General features: G+C 47.6%; 5 protein-coding genes across 5 annotated transcripts; 2 read left to right on the forward strand and 3 right to left on the reverse strand.

The window, feature by feature from the left end:
- The first annotated feature begins 5,999 nt into the window (after nucleotides 1–5,999).
- On the forward strand, nucleotides 6,000–7,846 carry F5891DRAFT_1052202 (uncharacterized protein). The gene is made up of 9 exons (XM_041362525.1): nucleotides 6,000–6,310; nucleotides 6,368–6,464; nucleotides 6,525–6,577; nucleotides 6,632–6,703; nucleotides 6,757–6,807; nucleotides 6,859–6,921; nucleotides 6,980–7,081; nucleotides 7,133–7,221; nucleotides 7,274–7,846. Exons 1-9 carry the CDS (start codon nucleotides 6,203–6,205, stop codon nucleotides 7,734–7,736), a joined length of 1,098 nt encoding a protein of 365 aa, XP_041222376.1. The 5' UTR covers nucleotides 6,000–6,202; the 3' UTR covers nucleotides 7,737–7,846.
- A 662-nt stretch (nucleotides 7,847–8,508) lies between these two features.
- F5891DRAFT_1175024 (WD40-repeat-containing domain protein) lies at nucleotides 8,509–10,710 on the forward strand (the record flags this gene model as incomplete). The annotated part of the gene is made up of 6 exons (XM_041365690.1): nucleotides 8,509–8,531; nucleotides 8,554–8,725; nucleotides 8,782–9,951; nucleotides 10,009–10,439; nucleotides 10,489–10,533; nucleotides 10,614–10,710. The coding sequence occupies exons 3-6, from the start codon at nucleotides 8,968–8,970 to the stop codon at nucleotides 10,708–10,710; spliced, it is 1,557 nt and encodes a 518-aa protein (XP_041222377.1). The 5' UTR covers nucleotides 8,509–8,531; nucleotides 8,554–8,725; nucleotides 8,782–8,967.
- A 592-nt stretch (nucleotides 10,711–11,302) lies between these two features.
- Nucleotides 11,303–13,745, reverse strand: F5891DRAFT_958224 (Alpha/Beta hydrolase protein; the record flags this gene model as incomplete). The annotated part of the gene is made up of 5 exons (XM_041375552.1): nucleotides 11,303–11,721; nucleotides 11,779–11,976; nucleotides 12,031–12,234; nucleotides 12,285–13,271; nucleotides 13,322–13,745. 5 exons carry the CDS (start codon nucleotides 13,743–13,745, stop codon nucleotides 11,303–11,305), a joined length of 2,232 nt encoding a protein of 743 aa, XP_041222378.1.
- A 678-nt stretch (nucleotides 13,746–14,423) lies between these two features.
- F5891DRAFT_1192703 (uncharacterized protein) lies at nucleotides 14,424–16,230 on the reverse strand (the record flags this gene model as incomplete). Its single annotated transcript, XM_041367636.1, has 16 exons — nucleotides 14,424–14,510; nucleotides 14,564–14,687; nucleotides 14,738–14,762; nucleotides 14,814–14,871; nucleotides 14,916–14,943; nucleotides 15,005–15,064; nucleotides 15,175–15,391; nucleotides 15,441–15,465; nucleotides 15,518–15,549; nucleotides 15,602–15,627; nucleotides 15,684–15,709; nucleotides 15,760–15,777; nucleotides 15,833–15,842; nucleotides 15,895–15,993; nucleotides 16,050–16,063; nucleotides 16,114–16,230. The coding sequence occupies 16 exons, from the start codon at nucleotides 16,228–16,230 to the stop codon at nucleotides 14,424–14,426; spliced, it is 966 nt and encodes a 321-aa protein (XP_041222379.1).
- Nucleotides 16,231–20,072: 3,842 nt separating this feature from the next.
- F5891DRAFT_958176 (isoprenoid synthase domain-containing protein) lies at nucleotides 20,073–21,125 on the reverse strand (the record flags this gene model as incomplete). Its single annotated transcript, XM_041375547.1, has 3 exons — nucleotides 20,073–20,399; nucleotides 20,452–20,743; nucleotides 20,803–21,125. The coding sequence occupies 3 exons, from the start codon at nucleotides 21,123–21,125 to the stop codon at nucleotides 20,073–20,075; spliced, it is 942 nt and encodes a 313-aa protein (XP_041222380.1).
- Between the last annotated feature and the right edge of the window lie 970 nt (nucleotides 21,126–22,095).

Below are 22,095 nucleotides of genomic sequence, written 5' to 3' on the forward strand. Positions count from 1 at the left end.
GTATTTGAATAGTTTCGATGAAGACGACATATTCAGTGGCGGTACGGGGGTACTGAGATTAAGGGCTTGGAAGGTGGGAGTGAGTGAAGTCAGTTTGTCATTTCTTCTTTGCCTGCACTAGCTGTCTTGCTCAGTCAGGGCTTGTCTGTTTTTCTGTTTCTTTTCTTCGGAACACGTGTAGATACAGGTGTCCTTTTGAAGGACTTGAATCTTTTGTTACGAACTAGGGTAGTTCTAACAACAGCGACTCGACAGAGTTTCTAGCTGTTGAGTTTCGTGAAGTCCTTCAGAAAAGAAGGGGTTCTGTAAAGACTTAGTAAAAGGAGTGCTTCGACTAAGAATTGTTGAAAGATTATAGATAAGTGATAACTTTGATTCGGACAACAACAAACAACACTCGCTTACATAATACGCTATGCGCTCATTAGAAGTTTTATATTACTTAGCACCTCAGTCTTCGACTATTGAGACTGAGGTATGATATTATTTATTTAGACTCTTTACTACGATACTGACTACTACTCTAGTACTTACTACTTTCGTTTATAGGTCAGCTAGTAGTCTCCAAGTCTTCGACTATTGAGACTGAGTACTTACTACTTTCGTTTATAGAATTCTTTCTGTCTTTCTTTCATCCGTCGCATCCTCGAACAAAAGGTTATGAGCCCTGGTGCTTAGAATCAATCCAGTACCACAAAGGAACATCAACCGAAACAAGAATTAAATGTTGAACACACCCTCAGTGTCTGCAGCCCAGTCAGGTGCAGCTGCTTCATCCTCGAACATCCCTTCCATATCATCCAGTTCTACATCTACAAGCAGAACTGCACAAGCCTCAAATCGTCTATATGATATTCCATCCCTCGAAAACGACGGTTCAAACTTCCAACTATGGAAGTACCGTGTCGAGTTAATCCTTGACCTTCGAGGACTATGGGGAATTGTTGAAGGAAGTGAAAAGATGCCAGATAGCACAACGCACCCTGTTCAACACCAGGAATGGTTAGCAAGGAACAAGGAAGCACGAGCTCAGATAGCTCTCACGCTGAAAGATGATCCCTTGAATGGGATACTCTATGTGCCAATAGCTAAAGATGCCTGGAAGAAGCTCTGTGAGCGATACGAGGGTAGAGGAAAGCAAACAATTGCTCAACTCATTGGCGAATTGTTTCGAAGTACCTTGACGGACGAATCTCCTATGGAAACGCAGCTAAACACCATGCGACAGAAGGCATTCATACTGTCCTCGCTTGGTCAGCTGCTCGACGATTCACTGGTCGCAGTTGCGATGGTGATATCCTTACCTTCATCCTATGCCACCCTTCGAACGATCCTAATGTCCAGTAGTGACAAACTCACCACCGAAACTGTTATAGCCCAAGTGCTGGTAGAGGAAAGGCAACGACAGGCTAGCAATAGCCAATCTGCGCTCGTTGCGAAGGGACCTGCGCAAAAGAATAACCCTAAGCGCAAGGATAAGGACAAGAAGAAGTCAAAGGAAAAGTGCACATACTGCCACATTCCTGGACATGAGGAGAAGGACTGTCGAAAGAAGAAAGCTGCTGAAGACGCTGCAAAGAGTGGGAAGCAGGTGGACAAAGACAAAGGAAAAACGGACCTATCTGCGAAGGTCGCACGCATTTCGTCGGACCATGACACACCGCTCCAATTATTCATGGCACATGGGCACTCTACATCCACATCCAAAGATGATTGGATAGTGGACTCTGGCGCATCTGCAAACATGACGTGTCAGCGGGAAATTTTCATCAAATATCGCACACTGAACCCACCCGGAAAAGTAATCATCGGAGATGGACGCTCGATAGATGCGATAGGTATCGGACGTGCTGAAATAAACGTCTATGTTGGTGAAAATGAGTACATCCACTCCATCCTGCAGGAAGTCTATCACATACCAGACCTGAATGCGAACCTTCTGTCAGTTCCCCGCCTCATGAAACAAGGTCTCGAAGTCACCTTTGATGGTTCCCAATGCAAGATCCTTGCAAAGGGAAAGACCGTCGCTCTCGCACATAAGCGAAACTCGCTATACGTCCTTCGAGTAAAGCCCTGCGAGAAAGCACATGCATACATTCTGCAAGGACCATCAGCTCCACTCGATCCAGATGTCCCCATAACAGCTCTCACCTCGCGCATGCTCCATTCGAGTGCAACTCTGGACACATGGCATCGACGACTTGGGCACGTAAATTTCGACTCCATATCTAAGTTAATTTCGAAAGATATGGTCAATGGGATCAACATAAAGGGTTCAAGTACTCACAATAAGGCAGTGTGTCAGCCTTGCCTTGAAGGCAAGCAACACCGCAACCCAATCCCAATGAAATCAAATGTCGAAAGCCCAGGAGTCCTGTATCGCACATACTCTGATGTATGCGGACCCATGGAAACAGTGTCGCGCACCGGCTTCCGATACTTCATTACATTCATAGATGCCTATTCACACCATCTCGTGGTTAAACTTGTGAAGACCAAGGATGAAACATTCGCACTCACCAAAGGATACTTTGAACGTGCAGAGACCGAGACTGGAGAACGCCCCAACTATTTTCGTAGTGATGGTGGGGGGGAATATGGATCAAAACAATTTGTATCCTATCTCGAGTCAAAAGGCATCCATCACGAGAAAACAAACGCATACACACCACAAGAGAACGGTGTCGCAGAGCGGATGAATCGGACCTTAGTTGAAATGGCACGCAGCTTGCTACGAGACGCCGGACTGCCAAACACATATTGGGGAGATGCGATCCTATATTCGGCGCACATATTGAACCGGGTTCCAACTCGTGCGATAGATGGAGACATTACACCACACGAAGCGTTCACTGGGAAAAAACCATCAGTATCCCATCTCCGGGTATTTGGGTGCAAAGCCCATGTACACATACCTGATGAAAAACGCCAGAAGCTCGGTGTGAAATCGCTCGAATGCGTCAACCTTGGGTATGCCGAACATCGAAAGGCCTATGTATGCCTGCATCGTCCAACCGGTCGCATCCTCGAGTCGCGAGACGTCGTCTTCGATGAAGGAGATCCGCAAGGGCCTAGTCGTGTCAAGATAGACACATTTCTCCCAGAGAAACAGGTCACTGCTGCAAAGCACAACACAGACGACCTGCAAGGCCTGGAAGCTCCTCATAAGTCAACAATTATAGAAGAATTATCAGACGATGACGCACCGGAAGTGGGAAATCCAGCTACCGAATCTCCCCACGAGGATGATGATGTCGATGGACAACCAGCTCCTCTAAGCATGGTCAAGTTCGAGCCTGAAGACCAGAACAAGGAAATGTCAGCACCGAACAACACGCGTGCGTTGGAGACACACCGTGTTCAACCACTAACCCCTTCAGCCACTCGACAAATAGCACCTCCTGCTCCATATCCTCGCCCAGCTCCTCCACCTGAAGTAAGGCGCAGCTCGCGAGCGCGACGCGCACCTATGCGAGACGATGATCCTCGCTACTTCATAAACGCCTATGAGAAGTCAACACTTCAAAGAGAGGAACCGGTTATACAAGACATACCTGAGGCAGTGGGCGCGATTGAGGCTGCGGAGACACATGGGGAGGCTTACAAGGCTACAGTAGCTTGTAATGGTGAGCCTGGGACATTCCATGAAGCAATGAATCGTCCAGACGCAGATCTATGGTACACGGCGATGACCGAAGAATTGAAGATCTTCGAGAAGATTGGCCTATACGAGGAAGTCAAACGCCCTCGTGACCGCAAGGTTGTAGACTCGAAATGGGTCTATAAAATTAAGCGCGGCCCGCATGGCGAAATTGAACGCTATAAGGCCAGACTCGTCGCGAAAGGTTTCACGCAGGTCCAAGGGATCGACTACACAGACACCTTTGCCCCCGTCACGAAGTTCTCGACGATTCGAGTCCTTCTTGCCCTTGCAGCCAAGTACGATCTAGATATACATCAGATGGACGTCAAGTCAGCTTTTCTAAACGGTGAATTGGATGAGGAAATTTACCTGCAGCTCCCTCCTGGCTTTCGTGACTCGTCGAATCAAGTTTGGAAGCTCAAATGTGCTCTATACGGTCTTAAGCAGGCACACAAAGCATGGTACAAAAGACTACGTACCGTCTTCGAGTCTCTCGGCTTCACACGCAGCAATGCAGACCATTCTGTCTTCTACAAGGTCGAGAACGGCACAATCATTATAGTCGCCGTCTATGTTGACGACAAAATGATACTGTCAAAGGATAAGAAGATGATAGATGAGCTGAAGAAACGATTAGCAGCAGAGTACGAGCTTACCGATTTGGGAGAAGCGCGCTGGATTTTGGGAATGGAAATCATTCGCAACCGCGATAAACGCACGATCAAGCTGTCACAAAGCCGCTACATCGAATCGATACTCGAGCGTTTTGATATGGGATCCAGTCGTCCTGTGAATACGCCAATGGACCCTAATACCAAGCTCATCAAAGTGAATGAAGCCGAAGTCGATGTGAAGACTTACCAAAGTGCCCTAGGTGCACTGATGTATGCGATGCTTGCGACGCGTCCGGACATCGCGTTCACAGTAGGTGCTCTGAGCAGATTTGCAGCTACCCCCGGACAAGCGCACTGGACCGCTCTAAAGCGTGTCTATCGGTATCTACGCGGGACCGTCAATAAATGTTTGACATATCAAGGGAAGTCAGAAACGGACTTACATGCGTTCGTCGACGCAGACTGGGCCTCAGATGTCAATGACCGGCGTTCGATAACCGGATATATATTTTCAATATCTGGAGGAGCAGTTAGTTGGAGTTCGAAGAAGCAAAGTTCAGTCGCACTTTCCAGTACCGAAGCAGAATATATGGCCGCCGCCGCTGCTACGAAGGAGGCCGTTTGGTTGAGGACCCTACTCAGAGAACTAAACTCCTCAGAAACTCCCCCAATAACTCTCCAAATCGACAATCAATCTGCAATTCTGTTAGCCGAAAATGCCATGTTTCACGAACGTACCAAACATATCGCGATCCGGTATCACTTTATCCGAGAAAAGTTGGAGGAAGGAGAGATATGCGTTGAGTATGTTCCCACGAACGAACAGATTGCCGATGTTTTGACGAAGGCACTTGCGCGCGAGAAGCATGGACGATTCATCGAAGGAATGGGAGTGTTGAACGGCGAGAGTTTGATTCGTTGAGTGGGCGTGTTGAAAGATTATAGATAAGTGATAACTTTGATTCGGACAACAACAAACAACACTCGCTTACATAATACGCTATGCGCTCATTAGAAGTTTTATATTACTTAGCACCTCAGTCTTTGACTATTGAGACTGAGGTATGATATTATTTATTTAGACTCTTTACTATGATACTGACTACTACTCTAGTACTTACTACTTTCGTTTATAGGTCAGCTAGTAGTCTCCAAGTCTTCGACTATTGAGACTGAGTACTTACTACTTTCGTTTATAGAATTCTTTCTGTCTTTCTTTCGTCCGTCGCATCCTCGAACAAAAAGAATGCTAGTTCAGACAACTTAAGATTGGAGGTCTTAAGCGAAGGAAGTTCTGGTAAAACCTAGTAAGATTCAAGTGAAGTTCTACAAGGCTAATACACGTGCTTAAATAAGTCAATATGTGCGCACGGACCAAGGTAGTCGTGAGATATAAGTACATAGTTCAAGAAAGGTAAGTGATTATAAATGAAAAGCGTAGCACTGAGATGTTTCTGCGAACGACGCGCTATTTTATCATGCGGGAGAATCGGGAGAACGAGGATAGAAAAACTAAATGACTTTAAGACATTGCACTCGGCCGATGTCACAAACGTCCGCATGACGGATGCGCTCGTACCTTTCACTCCGGCGTGTCCGACGACTCTACTCTCGACATTTGCGGGTTGTCGTACTCCATAGCCTCACGGTACCTTACCGGATGCACTCGTGTTGTATGTACAATCCACGTGACCGCAGTTGAAGAACTTGTCACTTGTCACACTTTTCACAAATCATGTTCCTCCCTGATGCCGCGATACTAACGTTCCATCAATATTGAATGACACGTTATTTCTGGATGTAGTGATTCCTCGACACGAGGCTTACTCGATGCAGGTTCTCTGCCTTCTGGAAGTTGAAAATAGATTTGTCTCTCCGCTCAATTATCGCTCTGTTCCCCCACTCAAGTTTACCTACCGAATATTGACTGTCACGTCGTCCATCCATGAAAGGGCGACTTCCATTATGCGTGCATTGTTTGATTCTTTTTCCTTATGGAATAATGTGGTTTTGGCTATCCATCCTGTTGGTTGTAGAGTGGCTTGTTCGAGGGGTATGCTTGAGTTCCTAGCAAGGAACCGTTAATGGTACTCAATAATAGCCCCTCCAGTGCCTCCCTCACTGGCGCTGCCCCTTTCATCAACTGTTCCTCACGAAGTTGAAGTGCCAGCTAGCTCGGCAACTTGCTATACCTACAACCTGCCATCGTACGTTCTCCCCATGTATCGCTACTTAGGTTCGTTTGAATGATCGTTTGTTATATCAAGGTCTCAAATTAGCTTTGTTTCCGTCTGCCGCTATCAGGGAATCACACGAACACGTAAGTCCATTCCATTGATTAGTAGCATTGTGCGTACTGAGTATTGGAGACAAGCATGATTTCGTCCAACAAGGAGAAACCCGCACAAAAGAGATTGAAGAAGAGATTAGATTTTGCAAATCCATGGTACTCATCTATCGAATAGATGGTATATATCAATTTTCATTCCATAATTGTAGCTCTGTCAGGTGCGCAAGGAACGGTACAACATACAGTCACAAGAGCTTGAAGTAAGCACAGTGTCCCCGCTGGATCCATCGCATTAACTTTCTCATTGACAGATACACTGCAAAGTCGAGGCGTATCTTCAGAAAGTATCACAATCACAATCACTGCAAGCACACGTCTGTACCTGATGAATACATTTAATGAATGGTTCAACTCAATTTTTTCCTGACGCAGCTGAAAACGCTGGAGAAAGATGTAGAAGACATAACATTCTACTCCCGCACACAAGCTATTGCAAATCGCACTGGATACCGTGGATTTTCTGACTGGGCAGAGGTGATGACCCCGAAAACTTCGCCATGTCTTTATACTCATTATGACTCATAGAAAACATCACGAACCCATGAACATCTTTTGTTGACTCTTGGGCAGGTTGCATTTGTAGGTGCCAGCTTGACGTACGGCGCGATCTTTGGGTACGTATATCCAGTCCTCTATGCATTCCGTATACCGACGATTCTATATAAGGTCGTCAAGAGGCAACATCGGGCTCATGTGCTATGCGTTTGCACTGTTCGACTGCGGTTTTATTGTGCCAACCGTTGCCCTCGCACTATTAAAATGGGCTTCTCAGCGACCCAAAGATGCAGTATTCGCCTCGCCGCAAGTCTGGACATTGCTACTCAACATTTTCCTTTACGGCTCAGCTGCCGCTATCGGCGCAGCAATATGCTTGCTCAATATCTCTCTCTTCATTTTGCATTTCTCAGTTGGCAAAAACGGTCAACTCACCGATGCTCAGTTACAGTTCAACGTTGAGCCTACACCAGCTGGGAGCCTTGCTCTGGGATGTATTGGGCTTGCTGTAGTGGTCGTGGTAGTGTCTGGATTATCTCATTACCTAGCGAACGGCTGGGATGCAATGATCAAGGACTTTTTTGGTCCTAGGGAATACTGCGGGGAAGGATTGCAGGACTATGTTCCCGCATGAGAGCTGTGCAATCGCCCATACCTCGAGTCGAATCATCACCCATGTCTATGTCCACGGCATTTTTCATTGATTCAGGTCATAGTATTTACATACATCTGCAATATTAGACAACGAGTCATGCAGCTCGCTTGTGGGCTCCAGCCTCCATGCCAGATTGTCCCGCTCTTCAAAAGCTGCTCCAGCAACACAGCAGCTTCGTCTTAACATCCTCCACGCACTTCATGGTCCAGAGGTGCTTGCTTACTGTTGATGACGCTCAAAGCGAATGTAAATTTCCTGGCATGCTTACCATCAATATCGCTGGTATTGTGGCTCTCAAGGGCGCAGCTCAAGACCAAAAGTAAAGCCACTCCTACAGCACGGAGTCCATGCAACGCATTTTCTTGTCCATCTCCGCCCCCAACAGAAGTCATGCAAACCGAGTGACGGAATCCTGGTCTTCAGAATTCAAAGGAGTCAGAAAGCGTTCAAACCAAGGATTGGAATGGTTCTACCACCACCTTTATTGAACCAAAATGCTAATAAAGTCAGATGTGCTGTGTTCAACCCACCGAGCATGTACTCTTGTGCCACTACTCTACTGGTGTTCTAATGACCCTTATTCGATTAGGGGAGATGAAGATGCACTGAGCTCGCTGGAGCACATGACATTGCGAACGCCACGGGCGACAGGCTTGAAGATATCGTCCTCGGTTATGTAACTTGGATGGGAAAGAGCGAGGTTTGTCTGCTGCTTGTCGGGTCTTGGAATTCCAAGAAAATGGATGGCGAAGCACGACAGGACAAGCGAGCTCTAGATCTGATCGATTGATCGATCGATCGAGCACAGGTCAGTGTGACTCGTGTCACGCCATACTAGTTTGGGAGGCTGCGGCACAGCGTAAGTGACCTGGGCAAAACAAAACATTTCCCGGAGTTGGCTTTGGATACAAATGGGGCTTCGAAGGCATGGGCGTTAGTTGCAGCTGCGAGGCACTGTAGGGCTGTGGGTATGTCGAGTAATTCAGGCAACGCACGGGAGTCTCACTGGCACATGTGCACACAGCCATGACTCTAGGTCGACTAGTAGGCTGCAACGAGCGTCTTTTTTCGGCTCGAATTCGGGTGTGATCCCTACCGGTGTCTACAAGTAACTTTTCTATATAGACGCAAGGTTGCGTTCGCCTCATGTTGATCTACTTCCTCTCGACTGCTCTACCCCCAGACCCTCATTCACTCTTACAACGACCATATGGAACCATCTTTATCACCAATTAAATCGTTCAGAGGTCATACTCATTACTTAAACAGACTTGCATTCTCGAAACAGAAGAATGAACTCAAAATTATAAGCACCTGCGCAGATCGGACTGTTCGGATTTGGGATGTAGAAACAGGGAATCAAGTGGGAGATCCATTCGGTGGACACACTAGTAGCACCAGTGGACTTGCTGTATCAATGGATGGTAGAAGAATTGTGAGTGGGGCGAATGATGGCAAGATCATCATATGGGACGCAGATACGAGGGAGATCGTCAGATGTCTGTCGCATCACACAGACTGGGTCGGTTGCATACGATTCTCACCTGATGAGAAAAGACTCGCCTCCGCATCATGGGACGGTACACTAAAGATCTGGGATGTGGGAACAGGAGAACTGGTGTTCGACATCGATGATCACCAAGGTCGAATATCCACAGTAGCCTATTCTCCTAACGGAACCAGGTTTGCGAGCGGGTCATATGATCAGACGGTTCGCATCTGGAACGCAGCGACTGGCAAGCAGCAAACCCAACCACTCATCCACGACAAGCCAGCGTCCTCGATAGTCTGGTCTCCAGACAGTCGTCGTCTCATTTCTGCCTGTAAGGATGGCCAAATCTACTTCTGGAGTGCACCGACTGGTGCCCAGCTCGGATCCCCACTGCGTGCACATTCAGACATGATTATCTCGTTGGCTATCTCCCCTAACGGCGAGCTGATAGCTAGTGCGTCCGTTGATAGCACCGCTAGGCTGTGGAGCACAACGACCCGCAAACCTTTTGGTCGTGTGCTCCAGCATGCCAAAAGGGTATCTGCAATAGCCTTCTCGCCAGACGGCCAGCTTGTTGCCACAGGCGGTCGGGAAAACACAATATTTTTGTGGGATATATCTCAGGAGTCCACCATTATGACGAATGCTGTGTCGCCCTCATTCGTTTCCCCGGCTTCCCACATATCAAGCTACATCGACCAGGTAATACATTCGTGTCTTATTTATAGAGCAGTATATCTCATGCAAATTTTTTTCAAGCCATCAGCAAACTTCCATTCTCTTCCAGCTTCTTCTGCACCGGCGCTGGACGAGCTACTGGATGCGACCGAGTTTGCAACAGAACTTGTAGGCTCGCGTGATGCTGCTGCCTCACATTCCCCATCTCTGTCTCCTCAAGGTCACTCCGATCATGAAATCCCTACTCCAGTCCACACCCCTCCTCCAGTCGAGCTTTCCGACAGCATTCAAGTACCTCCAGAAACCATCAACTCGCGTGATGCAGCTGCATCCCCTTCCCCATCTCTTCCTCCCCAAAGTTCCTTTCATCCTCGCATAGCGACTGCTTCAGCTTCCACTCCGGTCCTGGCCTCGCCTCCAAAGTCATTTTGGAAGCGCTTTACTATGTTCAATAGGTCTGCAGCGTCTGTAGACTCCAAGCGGTGGAAATTCCCGCGCATTGGTAGTATCATGTACGCAACACCTTTTCTCTCTGAATATTGTTCTGAATTTGATCCCTAGGCAGCGCAAGCATCGGAATGCGGGACCTGATGATCCCCAGCATCAGTAGGTTCATTGTTCGTGTCTTCACGTCTTGTTATAGTTTGTCACCCCTGGTTCTATCATATTATGCATCCCTTACCCAGCCGAGTTGATATGTCACTGCTGCTGGGCGTGTGTTCACGATCGTGGGTTGTTTTACTTCGAAAGTTCAATGTGGCAGAGGACTCCAAGCCAATGTAGAGCACGCATGTAACATAAATACTACTCGAGGTACACAGCCTGGAAGTCTTTTCGACTGCAAACAAATACTTGTTTGATCATTATAAGCCTAGTAGCCTAGAACACTGGCAGTAAACAATGAACTAAATGCATTCATTCCCTACTGGCCCAAAATTATTGGCCTGTCAGTGCGGACTCGACATTCGCTCTCGCGAACTGTGCTGCCCATTCTAGTATTCAAAACGTCGCCGTAAATATCCATCACAAAACTCTTCTAGGCTTCAATCAGTGGCTAAAACGTACGACTTGAGTCCCAGACGATCATAAATAAGAATTTGTACCACTACGAACTAGGTGCAACGGCTTTTGGTGTGGTAATTCAGATGCCGAAAAGTTAGGCATGAATGAAAGTGCAACGCCTTCCACAGCGGGAACAGTCTGCTCGGTGGTTTCATATAACATCGCCAGTACGGACTAATACTATATCATACGGAATGGAGCGAACACGCGAGGCACTTTCCAGCCTGAACACTATGTAAGCACATCCTCCTTGCTCACGTCCCGCATCCCACACGTTGGCCACATAACAGCAGCATTTAAATCCCCTACATCATCAGTCAGCTGGGCTTTGCCCCAGATTCTTAAACCAATCCCTCCCAGCCTCCCATGAAACCCTTGCCGCCTCAACACCATCAATCGAATGCGTCTCCCCCTTGAACCACAACATCTCCACTATCTTCTCCCTACCCTTGAGCGCATGATAAAACCTCAATCCCTGTGCCGGTATCACACGCAAGTCGTCTTCTCCAATCAACAACAGTACAGGTGCGCGTACATTATCAACGTGCGCGATAGGCGACCCTTCAAACATTTTTTGGAACGTGGCGGGTGTCATGAGCGAGTCCGGGGTAAGTTGGAGCCCAAATTCACCATAGGCCCAGTCGGGAATGTCGGATGCTGCTAGTTCGCCGACACTGGTCACGGGGTTGCGCATCACTGCTGCGTTAAATAGGGTTGGGTATTGGCCGATAACTGTGTATGTCAGTGTCAGTGTGAAAAAGAGTTGTTGTTTTCGAAATGGAGCCTTACGGTGCGCAGCGAGGAAACCGCCGTGGCTTCCACCGTGGACAACTTGTCGTCCGTGTTCTGAGATACCACGCCGGATGAGCTCGTTGACGCTCTCTACGACATCTTGTACGTCCATTGTTCCACAATTCCCAAGAAGTTTTTGAATGTACTTTTCGCCGAATCCCATGGAGCCGGTATAGTTGGGCAGGGAGATTGTATCTGAGAGCATGCTTGTTGTAAGTGGTCAGTAGGCGCGAAGTCAAAAAGACTTACATCCTTCCAAGGCTAGTGCAGCAGTAGCTGGGGAGAATGATGTTGTCGTTGATGCATGTGGTCCTCCATGTGGAATGTTAACGCAGATGGGTTTTGGGCCAGGTCTCGTGGAAGCTTTCTTCGATTGAATTACGATAGTCTCTGTTGGAGGACGCGCGCCGATGGGTATGATCGATGCAGCGAGATCACGTAGTGCGCTCTCAGCTGAAAGGTATGATTAGACTTGGCAAGAATCCAAATTGATTTGAACGTACTTCCGAAAGACATCATTGGTTTATCTAGGACTTTCCAATTGAGGTTGTCGTGTTCATCAAAGTATCCTAGTAATACTTCGGGTGGAGCAGTAGGCGTGCTCCTTGAACAGATGAAATGCGTCTTGTCGTCTGTAGCATGTAAGTCCCAACTATACAAAGGTTCGCCATCTCGCATCTTTGTCTCGTCTGAAACTGCTCCGGATTCTGTATCAATGAAGAGGATCGTCGCACGGGAGCGCCATAAGGAGTGGAGCACGATGTATGTATGGTCTCCGCGACGCAAAAACGGGCTGGAGGGCATGTTGTAATTGGGATATAGACCTGGAAAGTCGTTTTCGGGGGTGGGCTCCATCACGGTGTCTACGAGGACCTTGTTGGTACCTGTAGTTAGGTCGCGAGATTCTAGAGAAACGCAAGATGCGTGGGGACCGCCGACAGGATTCGAGAACCAGAAGAGTTTAGTGGGCGTCTGATTTTTATCATATAATACACGAGGTGAACGACAAGACCGTTCTGAGGGAGTCAGCTTCAATGCGTTGCATGATATCTTAGTACCAAAAGGTGTCCCTTGCACAGTTGCTGACTCGGGAAGTTTAATCTCCCATATGCCCATGGGACGATTGAAGCACCATTTAACCCCCAGTAGTCGACCGTCTTTGGTGTGTTCATGTCCACTGGCGTAAATGATATCTTCCGTCGCAAAAGTAGCTTGACCAAACAGGACGGGTGTTTGGGTAGGCTGTGCCAGCGAAAGGGCAACGAGCAACATGTCTTGCTTAGCAGCCTTTGTGAAGGCTGTAGACCTTGTCCAGCGGAATAGAAAAATGGTCGATCTTTTCTTGCCGCGAGACAGTTCGCCAAAGTGCGGGGTGTATCTGAATTTGGGGTAAGGATCGTCCAAAGCATTATCATCGCCGATGATGTTTGCTTCGGCGGTATAAAGAAGGGATGTTTCCGATGGGGAGAAGGAGAGCGATGATGTGAAATCTGACATCCAATTTGCAAGCATTCAGGACATTCGCGTTCATTCAACTCACCATCTGTATGGAAAGCATCGTGGTACTTTGTGACATCCAAGGAAGCCTCTATCTGGAGGCCGGCCCAGATTTCGACGAAACGTTTCGTACTTGTGCCATTAGAAACCTCCCGGAGGACCGCCTGACGAGATTTGGAAGGAGATGTTCTAAACGCCTTGATTTCGGAGGAATCATGGGAGGTTGTCTGATGATCAGGACTGATGCCCCCAGAGAAAGTCTTGGTGAGGGATCGTGTGATATTACGCTCAAGATCGCGAACGGTGTAAGTGACGCGTGGAACTGTGTGGGTGTCCGTCATCAATCTCTGGCTATATTGACTAGTAGACGCACCATCGCCACCAACAAAATCAGCAGACACAGGAAGGGGTAACTCTGCTAATTCCATGTAAAACGTCGATGGACCGGTGTGCTGAAGTAAGGACATGTCAGTAGTGATACTTGTATGGTTCTGACGTTTCACGAATGACCCCTTGGATAAGCTGGAAGGATGCTTGGCACGTGTCCATTGCCACCTAATAAAGAACTTCAAATTGGTTGAAAACAAGTTAACACGGTTGAATAGGCGGTAAGAAGACATGGACATGGTGCCACGACATGCACTATAGCTAAATGCACTCGAGAAATCTAGAGAAACACCTGCTTATTACACTGCACTCGAAAACTTTGGAATGAAGGTGGAGGAGAACAAGACACTAATGCCGGAAGATGCCGCAACACCATGGTACCGACCGTACCGCACAAGCACAATTCTATGCGCAGTCCAAGTGTTGAATATTGTACCAGGAAATCAAGGGATCCACGTGAAAATGAAATCTTTGACTTCCTGACGGACGGGTTGCACATGTTTCATGTCAACGAGTCGAAGAACTCGGCGAGCTGATGCATGTATTCTCTTGTTCGTTAAGTATATCCGTTCAACCTTACTAGTTTAACCCGGTGCATATCGTGATCTTTCCTCATGACAGCTCGGACCCACAAGTGACAAGAGTTGCAATGCATCACCCTGTACGTGAATATCATCATTGAATAACATAACAGATCGCTGGTGGTAAACAGTGAACGAAGTACACTAAATTATATCTTGTCAGCACAGCCATAACAGTCACTCCTGAAACGTGCTGTCCAATCCAGTATCCAGACTGTCGCCATAAATATCCATCACAACACTCGTCCGCACTTCGATCGGTTGCTAACACATGACCTGAGCCTCAGACTATCACAAAAAAGTTGGAAAGTACGGACCAGATGAGACGGCATCCGCTGTGATGGTTTGAATGCCGAAAAGTGAGGCATGTGGGAACTCGCAACGCCTTCCACAGAGCGAAAATTCTGATCGGTCACTTCGAGTCTTTTTCGGTTGTTTAACCTGGTGGACGTTTTCAGATAGAAAATATTACTTGAATTACAACAACGCACGATGCCAAAAGTGATATTGCATAGACTTTGTAGAGTGTCAGCTAGGAGTTAAGGATGACAACTGAATCGGACAAACGTTTGCTCTGGACTTGGACAAACCCAACGAACGCGAGATTGTTTGGTAGACCGAGAAACTGATAGAAATTAGTTTGTGAGATGAGCTTCGGTGTCTACTTACCATGATGACCACCAGAACTGCACAAAACCTGTAGAAAATAAGTCCCCGAATCACAGGAGGTTGACTATTAAAATTGGCAGTAGGCTTACGATGTGACAGCACCAGTGTTGATGGTATACAATAGGAGGCAGTTGAGGACGTTGTCAGTTCTAAAGGCAACAAGGTGAATTTGATTTCGAATTTGGCTAATTGGTATCATGCCTTTTCATGCCAGTGCGACGTTTTCTAAGGTAAATGCATAGTGTAAACGCAATCGCACTGTCGACCACTGCTGAAAGCACCCATCCAACCACCATAGTTGGCTGGCAACATATTGAGACCGGCAGACCTGCGGATAATCGTTGAGGTACATACATAGACGCGTTCTTCAAAGATCTGCCACTTGGGATAAAAGAAACTGTTCAAACTACAGTCAGCAGGTAGATCATCCAACACAGGTGGCACGTGCGTCAAGGAACAGTTTGCAAGTCCAAATCCTGCCCAAAAAGATCAACGGCAGTTCGATCATATAATTGAAGGTTTTACCGCAGCGAATGGTTGCAAAAATGAACTATGACAAGGGCATGAGCGGAAATTTTCGATCTCATAGATATGTACCTTACAAAGCAAACAGCAATCCAGCGTTTTTGCGAAACTGCACATGTAATTGAGGAAGGAGGCAACTGCGTGTATCGATATACACTCACGCTGCAGTACTCGCCAGATGAAGCAACTGGTATCACGCATCAGCGCGAACTTAGAACATTTATAACACTTGAAAAGACTTACAGATTCACAGCATAGGCAATAATAAACTACGATCGTGTTACTACGACAAACGTCAGGCAAATTAAAAGTGACGTACACCGATAATAACTGAAGTCTGGTGGAATGTGATGAGATCAGCAGTAAATCGTTTGTCTGCATTAGTTGCTTACGGGCATTCCCCTGTGATAAAGACTGAATGAACCGGAATAGAAGTATGAATAAATTGACGCACCACATTGCGTATTCCAAGCTTGTGTTATCTCCAAAATGCATGATGAGATAAAACTCAACGGTATATATTGTCAATGCTGTATGAGCAGTCTCGAGAATCCTGAAAAGTCAAATATAGTAGCTTGTGACACGCCAACAAAACGATGCTTAGCATACCAGATGAACGCTACCTATGACTATGTCAGATAAACTGTGATATATATTCGTCTGATAGATTTACCAGACACTTCAGAATGTTCCTGTCATGCTCGTATGCCTGCCAGTAACGAAAGGTCTGCATGCAGATGACCCCATACAGTAGCATGTTAGCTAAGGCGCCACAAAGTGGTCCTTGCATGATTGACATCACAACTGATGGCATATTAGCAGGAAGGGCAGGGCAGGAATCTGGAGGAACAAAGAAACGACCGTTTTATTCATTATCTACTGTGTGCGTGGGAAACTGTCCGACTATCTCGGTGAAGAAATATAGATCGTAGTTAGTGATACTGGTATGGCGATGCTAACAACTCACTTGGCGTGATGTCTGTAGGAAAATACCGCATCGAAGAGCCAGTAGAAAGATACCGATGTTCTGTGCGATCACAGCATCTTCCATGCGCCATGATCATCATGATGCTAGCACCCATATTTGAAATCTCATTAGAAATCTGACCAAGTTCATGTATTTGAATAAAGGCCACTCACAAACTATCATATATCAAGAACGATATAAACGAGTTGGTTTCATTGTGGAGGATATCCCTAAGCGTGGATTTGAGATACAAAAGGCGCAAAAACTTCATGAACAGCCTGACTATCTGTTCCAATTTTTTTTCGTGAATGAATGAATCCTAAGAGCGGCATAGTGAAAATGCTGCGCCACTGCTACGACTGCTGCGGCAACTGCTGCGACCACTGCTGCGGTTCTTTGTGAGTGCGCATCAAATACACTTACTACTAGTCACTTGAACCTCCCACAACTTGTCCTCCGAACTGATGAACGTTGAACTAAGAAGCGAAGCTCAGCGTTGTAAACAGAACTGCTGGTAGAAGTCTCGTTTATCGGATTACCAGGCGTTTGAGGACGGGGTTTGGACCGGCGATCAGTACGGCGATCATCTATTGCAAACCAGACGCTTACCATTTCAAACTCCGCGCGAAGGAAACCCCTACTGTGCAACCTAAACGGACGTCGAAAGGTTAGATTTCCGAGGCTGGTTTGCATGAACTGTACCTCAGCGTTGTAAACAGAACACATACGATCCGAAACAGGAAGGTACGCTATCATAGAGTTCGTTTATCGTTTACCGTGATAACAAACTGGCAGAGAAAGGAATACCGTCGATGTTGCACGCCCAACACAAACAAGTCATGGATTTGAACGTTATATGTACATCCGCGCTCCCAGAGTCACGGTCAGGACCTTCGAGTCTCAGTCCTCTCACTCGCGTAGCGCAAACGACTTTCTCGTCGCTATTGCACTCGTACAGAACACTAAATTCATCAACTCGAAACCCGACTTCCCTCACCCGGAGAACTTGAAGGCCAAACTCCATTGAGAGACCATCCACTTGTCCAACCGCTCGCAGCTCAAGCCTTATACGACTGTAGGCGACAGCAAGCCTATCCAAGTCCCTTAGCACGACTCCCCTGTCAGTACGAGTGACATAAGGGGCGAATATGAGGAGATGTCCTACCACTCGGTACGGGCGGGCGTCGGAAAACGCGTTCAATGAGCCAGGTCAGAGATGCTGGCTCCAGATGTCCATGAAGCTTGAAAGGTATAGATGATAGTTGGTGCTGCTAGAATCAGTACGTGGCTACTGTGTCTCGATCTCTGTGACTCACGTTTAGTCTAGAACATGTCGCAGAGGTACTTGTGTCTGTCTGAGTAGTACATCCTATACTATGGGTCCAGAAAGGAGTACCATGTTGTCCAGCTCAGTCGACATTCGTATATACTGTGGTAGTCCGACACAGGGAACATATGGGAGTCTTGCATGTACACACAATCACCTAGTTGTTGCACACCCTAAGGTCTTTCAGTATGCAACTACTCCTTCGGCTCTTCGGGTGTGATCCTAATCGGTCCCTAAGCTTTTCTATGTACTGACTGCTTCTGTCTAACGTTAATCTACTTTCGCTCGATTGATCCAGAGCTCCCAGATCCTCACCCACTCTGCCAACGACAACATGGAGCCATCCCTCTCTCCGATCAGATCGTTCAGAGGTCACATTGATTCCGTTCAAGAAGTGGTGTTTTCGAAAAATAGGAATAAACTCAAAGTTATAAGCACATCCAGCGACAAGACTGTTCGAATTTGGGATGTGGAAACAGGAAAACAGGAAAACACATTGGAGGGGCACGCGAGTGGGACTATTGGACTGACTGTATCAATGGATGGGGGGAGAATTGTAAGTGGGGCGGAAGATGGCAAGATCATCATATGGGACGCCGATACGAAGGAGATCATCAGATCCCTGTGGCATCACACAGACCGGGTCATTTGCGTACGGTTCTCACCTGATGAGAAAAGACTTGCCTCTGCATCAGAGGACGGAACACTAAAGATCTGGGATACGGGGACATGGGAACTCGTGTTCGACATCGATGATCACCAAGGTCGAATATCCACAGTAGCCTATTCTCCTAACGGAACCAGGTTTGCGAGCGGGTCATATGATCAGACGGTTCGCATCTGGAACGCAGCGACTGGCAAGCAGAAAGCACAACCACTCTCCCATGACGCAGTAGTACGCTCGATAGTCTGGTCTCCAGACAGTCGTCGTCTCATTTCTGCCTGTAATGATGGCCAGATTTACTTCTGGAGTGCGCCGACTGGTGCACAGCTCGGATCCCCACTGCGTGCACATTTCGATTTCATTAACTCGTTGGCCATCTCACCTGATGGTGAATTGATAGCCAGTGCATCCAGTGATCACACCGCGAGGCTGTGGAGCACCTCTACCCGCAAACCTTTTGGTCGTGTACTCCAGCATGACGATGAGGTGTACACAGTAGCCTTCTCACCAGATAGCCAGTTTATCGCCACCGGCGGCGATGAGAACATAATATTTTTGTGGGATATATCGCAGGAGTCCATCGTTATGACGAATACCGTGTCGGGGCCTCCATTCGTTTCCCCAGCGTCTAACATCACGAGCTACATCGACCAGGTAATGATCTTGTGTCTTATCTATACCCCAGAATATTCTGATGCAAGTTTTATTCAAGCCATCAGCAAGCTCTTATTCTCTTTCCGTCTCCTCTACATCAGCATCGGATGACCTACCGGATGGAACCGAGTTGCCGTCAGAAATCGTAGGCTCGCGTGATACTGCTACTAGCTCATCTTCCCCATCTTTACCCCCTCAAAGTCACTTTCATCATGAAATCCCCTCTCCAGTCCGCACCTCCCCTCCAGTCGAGCTTTCCAACAGAATCCAAGTGCCTCCAGAAATCATCAACTCGCGTGATGCAGCTGCATCCCCTTCCCCATCCTTGCCCCATCGAAGCTCTTCCCATCCTCAAGTACCGCTTACTTCAGCTTCTACTCCGGTCCTCACCTCACCTCCAAAGCCGTTTTGGAAGCGCTTTCCTATGTTCAACAGGTCTGCAGCATCTGTAGACTCCAAGTGGTGGAAATTCCCGCGCATTAGTAACATCATGTACGCAGCTTCCTTACTTCATGATCATGTCCTGAATTTGATCCCTAGGCAGCGGAAGCATCGAAATGTGGAACTCCAAGCAGGTCCTAATGATGCCTAGCATCAATAGGCCCATGTGTCCGTTCTTCATGTCTTGTCTTAGTAGACTCTTACTATTTAGTAGACCTTTTCCCCTTGTTCTATCGTGTTGTTTCTCCCGTACCTATGCAGTCCGGCTGCAACAAGTGTGTCATTAGCTGTTGTTGGCCATGCGTTCACGGTCAGATGTCCATAGGAAATTCCCTTGATACGACGACTGAAGAGAAGAAGTATGTAGCAGGCAATGTAAGCTTCAACGCGGTGGCTGCCTTAACGCAGATCCTACGCTGAGTCGACGATGGACAAAATAATACTATACTGCGGCTACTAATCAAAAATGGGGGACTGACGGAACGATGCATGGCATCTACAATCAAAATCACACCACAAACTATCCTACAATTCATTCGATCGAATACATCTAGCACGTACACATAACGTACATGGACATCAATCTAAGACAGGTACAAACACCCATCCAAACGCCCTGACCTCATTCCCTTTCGTCCCCAGGTACCTCTCCGTCTCATACAGCCAATTCACACTCCCAGCAATACAATCCCGCAACCCCCTCACATACCGCCTCGTATCGTCGTCCATCACAGCACACGCAGCGAACTGGCGCTCAGTAGCCAAGAACCCATCTGCGCTCTGCTTCACGAGCGTGCCCACGTACGCAAGCGCACTCCCGAACGAACAATTGCGGTCTTTCATCAGAACGGTGACGATGTTGATTCGCGAGCTTGGAGTCATGCCTTTTGCACATGAGATCGCGTCCTAGAACAGAAGTCAGTACTAAGAATATAAATATATTTGGGCAATGACGCACCTCAGACCATGCTATAAGATCACAAGCCTGGTCTGTCAACTGCTTCAATACCGGATGCGAAGACGCCCGTTCTGGGAGGTCTAACCCCCCCGCGTACTCAATCAGGTGAAACACCATTTTCAAACCCGACGCGTTTCTTCGCAGATCGACGTATGTCTCCAGGTCTGGGACACACGTCGAATCCAGCGAATGAAGACGCCGCCTTGCATCGTGATACATGCGCATAGATCGGTGGAAACGCATGTACCACGCTGGGTTTTTGTACGCGACGCGACTGAGTCGATCGGATATCCTTTGTACGCGTTGTCAGCGAAATCAAAAACATTCAAAGGACCGTCATGGGGAACTCACAGATCAAACACCTCATTCTCATTTGTACAGCCATCCTGCTCCTGCTCATATACCAACAAACTCAAAAAATCCGCCCCCAACCTCAACTGCGATAGATCCGCACCAGGATAGCACAAAGAAGCCCATAAGCCGACCTTTATCCCTTTCCACTCCAACTTCAACCCTACATCACACAGCCACGCCTCGCTCGCTCGAGATACGGACCTACAATGTCGATTTACGCGTAGCTCAAAGGGCACGCATGAAGAGAGAATGTCGGGGAGTTGGACGCTTACTGTGCGTGAACAGGGTCTGGGAGTTGGTGATAATGAGGAGTCAGACATGGAGTCGTGTCCGCGTTGTGGGTCCTTGTTGAATGACAGGGTGGAGCACCCACCTGAAGGATGAAACCCAGGTGACGCTAATTTTTCAGGCGCGACGGGCACGGGATACGACGTAATGATCCGACACGAGCGCTTGCTCATATTAGGCGGACAATAAGACGAACCACGGTGTCCGTTTGCCGACATCCATGGCCATGAGTGTGAGGCAGGTGAGTTGTGACTAGCAATAGAACGGGACGTGTGAGGAGAAGACCATTGTTCTTTCTCCCAAGACAGCTGTGATAAAGGTATGTTTTTTCCAATTCATCAAACACGTTAAAGCTACGAAGTGCACGTGACAGTACACGCAATCTCCCCAAGTACCCGTTCTGATCCCAAATATCGGGTTCTTGCTATAGTAAAAAACGGCACGTGGTCAGAGTGGTTGACCCAAGGAGCATTAAATTCTAGCATATAACACAACACTCCATACCCACCGCCCCTCCCAACCCCAACTCCCACACCAACCAAAACACCCGACAATCAAAAGCCCAAATCCAGCCACAGAATACCTGGGCGCAAAGATCACCCGTACCATCAAATGCCGCCTCAACACTGCTCCAAACGCCAACACCGCAAAATATAACGACATCTGCGACTCTTAGTACGTTCGGGCGGGGGCGGGATGGTTTTTCGGGGTTAGGAGGGAGGTTCCAGATACGATCAGTGACACTGCCAGCACTTCGAGTACAAGGACCTAAAGGTGTTGAGAGCAACGGGAATATGTTCATCTCCTCGAGTTTTTTTCCTGAGGAGGGGATAGTCTGGGCCGACTATGTGACCTGCGTGATCGACGCCTAAACGGCAAAATCCTATGAGTTTCGATAATGTAGCATCAAAGGTAAAAGATTGTCGATGTGACACCCTGGTCTACGGTATGAAGGTCTTCGACGTTGAAGGAGTCAAAGGCAAATGACATGTTTGGCTGGAA

The sequence above is a fragment of the Suillus fuscotomentosus genome (genome assembly GCF_016647785.1).
Source record: "Suillus fuscotomentosus strain FC203 chromosome Unknown F5891scaffold_52, whole genome shotgun sequence".
In the NCBI taxonomy this organism is placed as follows: Eukaryota; Fungi; Basidiomycota; class Agaricomycetes; order Boletales; family Suillaceae; genus Suillus; species Suillus fuscotomentosus.

Coding starts and splice junctions, on each gene's coding strand:
- F5891DRAFT_1052202 (XM_041362525.1), top strand. CDS start 6,203: ATGAAAGGGCGACTTCCATTATGCGTGCATTGTTTGATTCTTTTTCCT. Junction 6,922..6,979: donor CACAATCACTGCAAGCACAC/GTCTGTACCTGA, acceptor TTCCTGACGCAG/CTGAAAACGCTGGAGAAAGA. Junction 7,082..7,132: donor GATTTTCTGACTGGGCAGAG/GTGATGACCCCG, acceptor TATGACTCATAG/AAAACATCACGAACCCATGA.